Source organism: Cibotium barometz, chromosome 30, assembly GCF_041138505.1.
Source record: "Cibotium barometz isolate CiBa-2024 chromosome 30, ASM4113850v1, whole genome shotgun sequence".
Classification (NCBI taxonomy): domain Eukaryota; kingdom Viridiplantae; phylum Streptophyta; class Polypodiopsida; order Cyatheales; family Cibotiaceae; genus Cibotium; species Cibotium barometz.
The window spans coordinates 48254959-48267618 of NC_141075.1; the positions used below are offsets into that span (position 1 = coordinate 48254959).

Sequence of the window (12660 nt, forward strand, 5' to 3'; positions counted from 1 at the left end):
GGTGGTCGGATGTACGCAAGAGGAGTGCGTACAACATCTTGGTGTCCTCCTGCAAGGGCACAATGTTTTTGCGTGCCATTGATGCATCCCAACCAGGGACAGTGGTGACAGGAGAGTTCATTTGGCGCCATTTGCGTGAGGCTGTGTTGGAAGTTGGGCCAGAAAACATTGTGCAGGTTGTGACTGACAATGGTTCAAACTGTGTCAGTATGGGCCGCATGCTTCAGGATGAGTTCCCACGTATTGTTTGGACACCATGTGCCAGTCATAGTCTAGATCTTATGATGGAGGATATGGGCAAGCTAGGTTGGTTGCAGGATATATTGAATACAGCTCGCTTCATTGTCAAATTTGTCACAAAGAGGCCCAAGATACTTTCTATCTACAGGGCACAGGGTGAGTTGGAGTTGTGTAAACCCTCGACCACCAGGTTTGCATATATGTTCATAGTGCTTGACAGAGTAGTAAGAGTCCGAAAGGGACTCTTACGACTAGTGGTGTCCAAGGAGTGGTATGATTGGGAGGCTGAAAATAAGTGTCCAAAGTCAGATAAGTTTGCAAGCACTATTATGGGTGGTGGGTGGTGGGCAACAGCAGAGGGATTGGTGAGAGTTTTACAACCTTTCTACAGCGTATTGCGTATCACCGACATGGAGGGCAGCACCATGGGCCTCTTGTATGAGTACATGGACAAACTCGGGGAGTGCCTTATAAAGGCAACTGGTATTTCTGCTATTGAGTAAGTATTATATTTTGTCTTGACTCTTAACTCTTCAATTTCAGCTCTAAACTTGGTGCATCTAGATTCTAAATTGTAATGTTTAAAAAACTAGGAAGGACAGCCTTCGTGCTATTTGGCAAGATCGTTGGGATTGGTTTCATAGACCAATCCATGCGGTGGCCCACATTCTTCATCCTTTGTGGAGACACGAAGACCAGGCATGTTGTGAGGAGTTGGAGGATGGTTGGACCGAGTATGTGACAACATGGGTGGGTGGAGATGTGGGGGAGTTGGCTGCCTTGGAGGAGCAGCGGCTTGCCTTCCGCAACAAGACAGGAAAGCATTTTGGGTCACCAACTGCGGAATTGCATTCAGGGATGTTGCAGCCCGTATCTTGGTGGGAGAAATATGGTATAAGTGACCCGCAACTGGTGAGTATTCATTACAATTTTGTGCTCATGTCACATGTGTCATGAATAATGAATCATGACTCATGTGTGATTTTTCATATTTGAATTTTGCAGAGGAGGCTTGCTATGAGAGTGCTCTCACAGGACTGCAGCTCAGGTCCTTGTGAGAGAAATTGGAGTACATGGGCCCTTTTCCACACAAAGAAAAGGAACAAGTTTACCACTGCACAATTAGAGCGGTTGGTTTATTGTCATTGCAACCTCCGTCTACTTGAGCAAAGAGGCAATTCCATAGAGCCAATACAAGTAAATGTCGACAAAATCGACATCGAGAAAGTGAAAGACATCCCAGAGATCCCACCTGATGAGCAAGACATTTACACCATGTTATATGAGGAGGCGATGCAGGGAACCAGGCAAACCCGTAGCCGCTCTCGAGCCAGGGTTGGAGTTGTTGTAGGTACACATGGTGCTAGCACGAGTGCTGCACCTTGCAAAGATGGTGCTAGCACGAGTGCTGGACCTGAGGCAGCGGTGGCAGAGGGTGCAGATGACTCTTCCGATTGGGTCACAGCTTCTGAGGCATCTGATGTTCAGGATGAGGACGAGGATATTGAGTTGGATGATGCAGAGGAGGATGACTAGGCTTCTAGAGTCTAGTATCTACTTAGTCATTCTCGTTTTTTTACAGCTTCATTTATGATTTATGGTCATGACTCATGTCTCATGTTGACATTAGACATTGTTGACAGTTGTAGCTATTATCTTTTATGTCGGTTTTTTTATGTACCACATGTGTCACATGTGCCAGACTCTCAGCTGCTTTGGCCATGGCCCATGGCTCATGTCACATTTATGATTTTATGGATTGCCACTCTTTGGTCTTTACTATTTAGACAATCTTATTGTCATTTGGTTACTTGTAAGTTGTTAAATTCGGTATCCAGGGACCAAGGTTGGCATGTCATGAATCATGATGTCAAATATTGATATGATATCGTGATTCGTAAATCAAATTTCAAATTGCAATGTCTTGCTTTTATTTACACATTTTTAAGTCTATAAGATCAAGGTGACATGTTGTTTGTTTGCAGTCTTATAAACTGATATGAAACTTGTTGAGGGTCCCTATTGTTGGGTCCCCCCCCCCCCCCCGGTACCCCTCCCGTTTCATACTTTTGGGTCGGGCAATGAAACGTTTCGAAACGCGTTTCAAAAACCTTTTTTATGAAACTCCTGGCTACTATGCCTGTAAGTACCATCCTTCTTTTGAACAAGAAGTACCGGCGAGCAATATGGCGAGGAACTAGGCCGAATCAAACCCTTTTCCAAAAGTTCATTCACCTGTGCCATAATCTCTTCTTGTTGACTAGCACTCACCCTGTATGGTGGCCTATTAGGTGGAGAGCTACCGAGAATTAGATCTATGCAATGATCTTCCGGCCTCTCGGGTGGCAACCTTGCTGGCAAAGCATTCGCAAAACAATCTTTGAACTCATTCAAAAAGTTAAGCTTGTCTTGATCTGTCACATGCACTCTGCACTCAGTGCATGGTGACAAGATGGCTCATCATCAGAAGTGCAGCAGTTTTACAGTTTTAGAACCCAATAGGATGATAATTGTCGTATGCCGTGACCCCATTGTACATCCTCAGTCCAGGATAAGTCAGGCACGAGCTACGTAGGTCATTCCTCAGCCTTAGCGGGTCAGTCAGTCAGTCAAGTCCCTTAACCCACTTGGAGAGAATCATTCATGCATGTAGAGTCAGTAGAAGCCTTAGGGTTTGCATCAGAAAGCACTCTGCATCCTGCATAATATGCATTCATATGCCTGTGCATCATTTAGAACATCCCCAAAGCCTTAGGGAATTTACTGGGATTTATCTGGTATTTTTTCCATATTTATTAGTATTTATTTAGCATTATTTGCATTATTGGGCATTTATAAATATAAACTTTATTAAATGACCAACCTCCAGTTAGTATAAATAGGCTTGCCTAGAGCCTATTTTCTCATTCAGTCTTCATTGTGCTAAGAGCTCTCCTCTTTCTTGCTTTCAGCCCAAGACTAATCCAGCCCTAGTGCCCATAAGCTTTCTTCTCCAGCCCCTTGAGATCCATAGCTTCAGCCCAGCCCTAGGTGCCTGCCTTCAGCCTCATTCAGCCCTGAATTCAGCACTCAGTTCAGGCCCTGATTCAGTCCTTGGTTCATCCTCAGTTCAACGCCAGAATCAGCCTGCATAGACCTGCATTTTTGCACAGCCGTACAGCAGCAGTGCTGCGTTTCTGTTCCAGCCGTACAGCAGCCCTGCAGTCCCCTATTGCTCATGCGTTTCAGTCCTCAGCCCTCTCCACACCTCAGCGTTTCTGTCCACAGCAGATTCCAGCCCTGAAGGTTCAGTCTACAGCAGTTTCCAGCCCTGAATCTGTTGTTTGCATCAGTGTCCAGCATTCTGTGCATCATCCACACATTCAACAGTCATCTGGTGAAGGTAACACAGCATTCATATGTGTTTTCAGCATTCTAACAGTGTGTAGAACAGTCCACCTTCTTCTTCTTTGAGCCTCAGGTGTGCAGCCCTTCCTCATGCCCTTGGGAGGAGTGCATAGGCTCAAGATCAAGTCATTGAGGTGTTTCTACAGCAGTGTACACATCAGCCGCTCTCCGATCCTCCGAGATCTTGCGTTTGGCTTATCTACAGTCCAAAGTCATTCTCTCTAAAGTAATAAAGCAAATACTATCTCGTTATCGGGATAGGGGGCCCTTCAGTGGGTAATTCGGGACCCAATCTGGTGTACAGTTCTCATATCTCTCTCTCTCATCTCTTTAAAGTTTGAAGTAATTAAAGTGGATTGCTATACAAAAGACGGTGTGAGCATTTGTGTGACAGGATCAACCAATACAAAGACTTCCGCTGCACATCACATTGGTATCAGATTCAGATAGTCCACACACACCGTATCCTAGCGTGGGGGCATCCTTGGATGGTTAGATTGCGTTCCGGCACGACCACCGACTTCAACATCATGTCTACAGGAGAGAGTACTCATCAGCCGGAAGACGTCTCCCCCGAAGGAGACCTTGTTCTTCCGCCTACAGCAGACACCATAGCTCTTCTTAGAGCTCAGAACCAGCTACTCATGGAGCGTCTCCAACTCTTGGAGGCAGCAGCAGCACGTCCTTCTACACCTCCAGCAGCACCCGACTACATCTCCCTCTTCTTTCAGATGGAACAACAAAGGAGAGAGGATGAGGCCCGAAGGAGAAGAGAAAAAGAAGAAAGACGGGACTATGAGGAAGCCCAACGCAGGATCGACGAAGACCGGCGTCAGGCTGAACTCGCCGCTCGAGAACACCAACGTGAGCTTGATCGAGAACGTATGTTACTCGAACACCAACGGGAAAAGGAGGCCATACACTTGAGGTATCAGCAGCTCTCCTCAGTCTCCCCAGTCATAGGTGTCACCAGCCAGCATCCCGCAGCAGCATCAACCACCATCATTCGCAGTCAACCGAATTTCAGCAAGTATGATGGTAAGTGTGATCATTCTTCAGTTAATCAATTTATTCATCAGTTTAATGCTCATTTTCCATTAGCTAAGATCACAGACCCACAAGACAAAGTCCACTTAGCGGCTCCCATCTCACTTGTGAGGCAGTCACTTGGTGGCAGCATTGGTCTAGTATTCATACTGACCAGGCCACAGGTGTCACAGCCTTTGACTGGGACATCTTTGTCCATGACCTGAAGACCAGATTTCTCCCGCCCCAGTACATGACCGGTCTGAAAGACGAGTTCTATGGACTCAGACAGAACGGATCCCCAGTGCTTCAGTTTTCCGGTAAGGTTATTACTTTAGCACAGCAGTTAGGGTTATCTGAGCAGGCCAAGATGGAGCAATTCATTCGTGGATTGGACTCCAACATTCGGTTCACAGTTCGTAACTTTGAACCAAGTACATATGACCGGGCTCTGACTCTCGCTCAGAATGAAGAAATGAAGCTCAACGGGGGCAAGCCCAAGCAGACATCTCAGTCCAGTACCAAACCCCAGCAGCAGCAATCAGCTGCACAGACAGGAAAAGGTAACGCATCTTCTAAAGATGCTAAGAAGGACAGCAGTAATAGCTCCAGTTCAGGGGGTAAGAAGGATAAAGAACCTAAGAAAACCCCTGATGAAAAGGCTAAAGCAGGCATTACTGGAGGTTATCTTCCTCCAGAGGAGCAAAGGAAGTACCAGTCAGAAAATAGATGTTTTTTCTGTCATATTATAGGGCATGGTAAGAAGGATTGCCACAAATGGCAAGCGGCACAAGCTGCCAAAGCTTCTTCTGCCACAGTTGCCACAGCCTCCCCAGCTCCTCCAGCCCTGCCTACTACCTCAAATGCAGTTCAACTTTTACCTTCCATGCATCCTATGCCATCCGTGGTATTTGATGCTAAGCAGGAGGGTGAGAGCGATGCTGCTCAGAAGAGCCTTATCCGAGCTTATGGCTCTGCCCAGGGCCGACAGTTTGTAGTCCTGTTTGTTGGGGTAAAGGCGTTCTGCCCACCCTTATAGTGTGTACAAGCCCATAAGTTATAGTACATAGTACACTTAGTACTTTTAATGTACTAAGTACACTATGTGTACTAGTGCAATATACATGTGTGATAGGGGAGTCACACACTCATGCCTCATGAGTTGACTTATCCCCACAACTCTCTCTCTCTCTCTCTCCCTTGTTTTCTCTGTGTGTCTCCCATAACCTAACCCTAATTCCTGTTTCTCCCATCAACTGGTATCAGAGCCCTTAGTGATCCCTCCCTTCCTCTTCTCCTTGATGGTAGCAAGGAGTCAGGCGCAGCAAGGCAGCGCAACAGGCAGCAAGTGAACACACAGGCGTGTCAGGCGCCACCCGAGTAGTCGACAAGCTTGTAGCGCTGGGCGTAGATGCGCTAGGCGAAAGCAGCACGGCGAAGCAAAGCGAAAGCAGCAAGCGAAGAAGCGTCGACTGAAAGCTTGTAGCGTTGGGCGTAGATGCGCTAGGCGAAAGCAGCACGGCGAAGCAAAGCGAAAGCAGCAAGCGAAGAAGCGTCGACTGAAAGCGTGTAGCGCTGGGCATGAGACGGCTACTACGCAGGCGAAGGCGGTGGCAACCATTAGGCGTGAGTGAGCGTTGAGCGAAAGCAGCGAGCGAAGAAGATAGGCGAGCGAAGAAGCATCGGCTGGTCGACAAGGCTGCGTACCAGCGCACACAAACAGGCAAAGTCTCACACGCCTTTGGCAGCTTTGATCCAGCGCTCCTCCCGAGCTCTAGAGCACTCTCTTCGCAGTGTGCTGCGCTCGGCTACCAAATCGCTCCATAGGGGCTTCCTCTTCTCGCGGATCATCCACATTTGGTCCCCTTGGCACACTGTGTGGCGCAGCCGCCCTCGTCGCTACTTGGCAATCCCAGAGCCTTGGTTTAGGGTTTCTTCTTCACTAATACAGCAGCAACATCAGCAAGAATTGCCCCCCTCTCCTGCAACAGCATCTGCAATCAAAAATCAGCACTCAAATCAGAATTGCCCCTCAAATTCAGCCCAAATTAGAGGTATTTTGCTTCAATTTCGGGAATTTTTATGTCCATTATTTGCAATTGAGCAGGTACAGGTGCCAACTTGCTCAAATTTTGAGCAAAATTGGCAAAATTGGGTGACATTGGTCACAATCAGGATCAATTTGCAGGACATTGGTCACAATCAAGATCAATTTGCAGGAAATTGGATGTCGAAATTTGGGGCTTTTGATGTAATTGTGCAATTAAGCACTCATACATGCTGTATGATGTGAAAAAATCGCACATTTGGGCAAAATTGCAACAAATTGCAGCAAATTGCAGTGCAAATCAAGGGGCTTTTGTGCCGATTTGCTTGATTTGCACGCAGGCAATCGCATTTGATGCTGTGGATAATGTGCTGATGCCTTACAAGCACTCAATGTGCCTGTAAATCAAGGGGCTTTCATGTATTTGATGTATATGTGGCCAGGGGGAAGCATCGTGAACACTCTGGATGCCTTCATGTGCATCAATGTACCATGTATGATCAAAAATTGATCTTAAATCAAGGGGCTTTTCAAGTTTGAATGCTTGTTGAGCTTGGCAAAGCAGCAGGCAAGACATTTATGCCTTGAATCCTCAAAAATCAGCTTGCAGTCAAGGGGCTTTTGCCCAATTTCTGTTCGGGACTGTTGTATGCAGTGTACAGGACTGTACAAGTCTGATTTTCACTCATTTGGACAGCCAGGAGAGCATTTATTGCTACTGTACCTGCTGGTACAGATTTGGCACAGCTTTGTGCAAGTTTTGGCATGGCTGTACACTGTTTTGAGTGACCAAAAGGTTCAATTTCAGCTGCTGTACTTGCCGGTACAGGTTTGGTACATCATTGGTGAGCACTTGGTACTGCTGTACAGTACTTTGGAAGGGCAAAAGAGCACATTTAAGGTGCTGTCCAAAATCTGCAGCAACCAGATTTTGGTGTTTTCATCACATAAAGTGGGAGAAAAGTTGCATTCTTGCTTCCGCAGTGGGAGATAAAGCTTGGGAGAAAAAACTGTGAGCACTGTGTGTGCTTTTGGTGCAGTGTTTGCACACTTTGCAGGGAGTCAGGCATTGACAGGTTGCATTTTGCTATGGCAACCACAGGTGAGAGCTCTTCATTGCTTCACATCAAGAAGCTTGAAGGCTCGCATAACTATGATATTTGGCAGACCCAGTGCTACAATGTGTTGCTCCAGAAAAAGCAGCACAAGCCTATCAAAGAAAGGGGTGTGATGCCCGCTTCTCTTACTGCTGAAGAGTGGGAAGATATGGATGAGCTGGCAAGATCTACTATCATGTTGTCTGTGTCAGACTCATTACTTTTCAGCATTCGTGAAGAGAAGACAGCTTGGGGAATGTGGCAGAGATTGCAGGACTTGTATGCCCAACAAAGTGCCTCAAGCAAAGTGTATTGGTTGAAGAAACTCATAGGTCTTCAGATGAAGGAAGGGGCTTCTATGACAGCCCATCTAAATGAGTTTAATGGTATTGTCAGCCAGGTCATTAATCAAAAGTTGGCAATGGACGATGAGTTCAAAGCCACTTTTCTGTTATGCACTTTGCCAGAGAGTTGGGACACATTCAGGACAGCCACTAGCAATTCGCATGCTATGCTGTCATATGCAGATGTTGAGGGTGCTCTTCTTCAAGATGAACAGGAAAAACAACTCTGTTGGAAAGTCCAATGCAATGAATGCACGTGGGAGATCCCAACAAAGGGGGAAAAGCCAAGAAAGGGGAAGGAGCAAGTCTCGCTCCAAAAAGGATTTGGAATGCCATTATTGTGGCAAGAAGGGACACATTAAAAAGCAATGCTACAAATGGAAAAAAGATCAAAAGGAAAAGGGAAAAGGCAAAGACAAAGAGAAAGATGAAGCCAAAGATGTAAAGCCAAAGGGCAAAAGTGGAGTCAAGATTGAAGAAATCAATGTGTCACATGCAGGTGGCAGTGAGGATGAGGTCCTATTTACTTCTTCACTTGATGCCCATTCACTTCTTACAGGTGGTCATGGTATGCACTCATGGATCATTGATTCAGGTGCCTCCTTTCATGTCACAGGTTGCAGAGACTTGTTTGTCAGGTATACTGCTGGCAATGAAGGAGTGGTTTATTTGGGTGATAGCCATGCATGCAAGATTCTTGGCAGAGGTGATGTGAGGCTTGTATTTTCAGATGGCTCACAGCTTATGCTCCATGATGTCAGGCATGTGCCTGAGATCAAGAAGAATCTGCTTTCTACTGGACAGCTTGATGATGCTGATTATGTTACCACATTTGGTAGTGGAAAGTGGAAAATTAGTAAGGGCTCACTGGTTGTTGCCAGAGGCTCTAAGGTGGACACTCTTTACTTTATGCATGCAGGTGTTTGTCACCATGCTAATGTAAATGCAACCGAGCTGCCGGAAATCTCTATGTGGCATAGCCGGTTGGGACACATGAGTGTCAAAGGAATGGAGCAATTGTCTCGTTTGGGTTACTTGCCTTCTCTAAAGTTTTCAAGTTTTCAGTTTTGTGAGCATTGTATATATGGTAGGCAACTACAGTGCCCCCACAAGAAAGCTCTTGGACAGAAAGATGCTCAGTTAGAGCTTGTGCATACAGATGTATGTGAGATGCCTCAGCTTTCTTTGGGAGGGGCAAAATATTTTGTGTCTTTTATTGATGATGCCACACGCAAGGTGTGGGTCTATCCTCTTCGTTTGAAGAGTGATACATTCTCAGTGTTTCAGAAGTTTGTTGCTCATGTTGAGAATCAAACTGGCAAAACACTGAAGGCTTTGCGTTCCGACAATGGTGGAGAGTACATGTCCAAACAGTTTCAGGACTTTTGTGATGCTAAAGGCATCAAGAGGGAGCTCTCTACTCCTTATGATCCTCCACAAAACGGGACAGCAGAGAGGATGAACAGGACCATTCAGGAGAAGGTCCGTTCTATGTTGTCACATGCTGCATTACCTCATGGTTTTTGGGCTGAAGCTGTTATGACAGCCGTTCACCTTATAAACAGGTCACCTAACACGAGGCTTGGTGGGAAAGTGCCAGAAGAAGTATGGACAGGGAAGCCTCCGTCATACAAGCACTTGAGAGTGTTTGGTTGCGTTGCGTACGTGCACATACGCAGGGAAATGCGCACCAAACTTGATCCTAAGTCTCACAAATGCATATTCCTAGGATATGGTGACAAAGGTGAAATGGGGTATAGACTTTGGGATCCCATGAATAGAAAGATCATACGCAACAATGATGTCATTTTTGATGAAACATGCATGTATAAGGAGCCTGCAAGGCAACAGGAGCCTGGCAGAGTCATCTTTGATGATGATGGACATCATGGACAACAACAAAGGGCTGTAAATCAGCCATTACAGCAGGAAAACCAGCCCTTAAATGGTGCTGAAAATGGTCCAAATGGACAGCCAGAGATGGCAGAAGATATCCCTATGGATATACCACAGTTAGAGGAAATACCGGGCATGATTTTTCAGCCTTATGGCATGGAACAGGAGCCGCCAATAGGTGATATGCAGGCTGGACAGCAACCTGCAAATGATGGTCATTGGGTACGGAGGTCCACAAGACCCTCCAGAGCCCCTGACAGGTTTGTTCCAGGGGTTGACTACTTGATGCTTACTGACTGTGGGGAGCCCTCATGTTATAAAGAGGCTTTACAGAGGGCAGACAAGGCTCTTTGGGAGCGTGCCATGAAGTCAGAGATGGATTCTCTGCACAAAAATGGTACATGGAAGTTGGTGCATTTGCCTGCAGGCAAGAAGGTTTTGCCATGCAAGTGGGTTTACAGGCTCAAAGTTGCACCAGATGCTAAGCCAAGATACAAAGCCAGGTTAGTGGCTAAGGGCTTCAAGCAGGAATATGGTGTGGACTTTGATGAGATCTTCTCTCCAGTGGTCAAAATGACCACACTTAGAGCTGTGTTGGCTTTGGTTGCGCATGATGATCTGGACTTGATTCAGATGGATGTGAAGACTGCTTTTCTTCACGGTGATCTCCATGAGGAGATATATATGCAGCAGCCAGAGGGTTATGCAGTGAGTGGAAAGGAGAAGCTTGTATGCAAGCTGAAAAAGAGTCTTTATGGGCTCAAACAGGCACCAAGAGAATGGTATCATAAATTTGATACATTCATGAAATCACAGAAATTCAGGAGAAGTGACATAGATCACTGCTTGTACACCAAGAAAGCTTTGGATGGCAGTCTATTGATCCTCATCTTGTATGTTGTTGATATGTTGATTGCCGGGAAATCTCGTAAAGAGATGGATTCCTTGAAGAAGAGGCTGCATGAAACCTTTGATATGAAGGATTTGGGTGATGCAAATCACATTTTGGGTATGCGGATACTTCGGGACAGAAATCAGCATGTGTTGTATTTGTCTCAGAAGGAATATATTGGCAAAGTTTTACAGAGGTTCAATATGGACGGGGGGAAGAAGACTAGTACTCCTTTGCCTCCATATGTGAAACTCAGTGCTATGGACAGCCCACAGTCAGATAGAGACAGGGCTGATATGGCCAAGATTCCGTATGCTTCAGCTTGTGGCAGTCTCATGTATGCCATGGTTGCTACTAGGCCGGACATTGCATTTGCAGTGGGAGTGGTTTCTAGATACATGGCCAACCCTGGCAAGAAGCATTGGGAAGCAGTGAAAGGTGTCATGAGATACCTGAAGGGCACACAGGATATGTGCATTTGCTTTGGCAAACAGGATGCATTAGTGCATGGTTACACGGATTCGGATTATGCCGGTCATCCAGATAACCGGAAGTCTACTACCGGTTATGTGTTTACATTCACAGGAGGTGCTGTGTCATGGATATCCAGGATGCAGAAGTGCACTGCCTTATCTACTACAGAGGCCGAGTATATTGCAGCCACAGAGGCTTGCAAGGAGGCATTATGGCTATCTCGGTTAGTGGTTGATTTGGGCTATACAGGGGATATTCCATTGTTGCATTGTGATAGTCAGAGTGCCATCCAGTTGGCAAAGAACCCTGTCTTTCATGCAAAGACGAAGCATGTGGATGTGAAGTATCACTTCATCAGAGAGGTGATAGAGAACAAGCAAATTCAGCTTGTTAAGATTCACACGGATGACAACCCGGCTGATCTGTTGACAAAGAGTTTGCCTCCGGAGCGGTTTGCTCATTGCAGACACTTGATGGGCATTGGATGAGGCCATTTTCAGCCTTGATATGGCCTTGTATATTATCATGTACATGCTGATTTTTTTTTTTCTTTTACTTAAGGGCACTTTGCCTTTAAGTGGGAGGTTGTTGGGGTAAAGGCGTTATGCCCACCCTTATAGTGTGTACAAGCCCATAAGTTATAGTACATAGTACACTTAGTACTTTTAATGTACTAAGTGCACTATGTGTACTAGTGCAATATACATGTGTGATAGGGGAGTCACACACTCATGCCTCATGAGTTGACTTATCCCCACAACTCTCTCTCTCTCTCTCCCTTGTTTTCTCTGTGTGTGTCTCCCATAACCTAACCCTAATTCCTGTTTCTCCCATCACTGTTCGATATGGGTAGTTCTGAAGACGCCATCTCTCCCCAGTTGGCTAATAAATTGAACTGCACATTAGTCCCATATCATCTGGATGTGGACGGGTTTACACCTGGTCTTCGCACCCACATTTCCCAGAAGGCACAGCAATTTGCCTTTGAAGTTCAGAAGGCCTCATTTCAACGAGATTTCATCGTCTCCCCTCTGTTAGGGTGTGACATGATCTTAGGAATTCAGTGGTTCCGTCAGTATGAGCCTATTCCCAATTGGGGGCAGGACACTTTTACTATTTGTAAAGGTTTTCCTGAGCCTGTCATGATTCGCGGGGATAGAAGCATTCTTGGCATCCCATTGATTTCACATCTCCAGGCCAGACGAGCTATCCGCAAGGGAGCAGAAGGAGCACTCCTTTATGTTCGTGCTCAAACAG

At 46.1% G+C, this 12660-nt stretch overlaps 2 protein-coding genes across 2 annotated transcripts in view; one reads left to right on the forward strand and one right to left on the reverse strand.

Annotated features, from left to right (window-relative positions):
* MGP2 (MALE GAMETOPHYTE DEFECTIVE 2) overlaps positions 1–12660 on the reverse strand; it is a 95929-nt gene that overhangs the window by 71648 nt on the left and 11621 nt on the right. The gene's annotated exons all lie outside the window — the stretch shown is intronic.
* LOC147621573 (uncharacterized) lies at positions 635–2362 on the forward strand. The gene is made up of 2 exons (XM_086824365.1): positions 635–739; positions 834–2362. The coding sequence occupies exon 2, from the start codon at positions 1258–1260 to the stop codon at positions 1774–1776; it is 519 nt and encodes a 172-aa protein (XP_086680491.1). The 5' UTR covers positions 635–739; positions 834–1257; the 3' UTR covers positions 1777–2362.

What these genes read in the sequence shown, in the direction of transcription:
- LOC147621573 (XM_086824365.1), top strand. Translation starts at nt 1,258, where the DNA reads ATGAGAGTGCTCTCACAGGACTGCAGCTCAGGTCCTTGTGAGAGAAAT.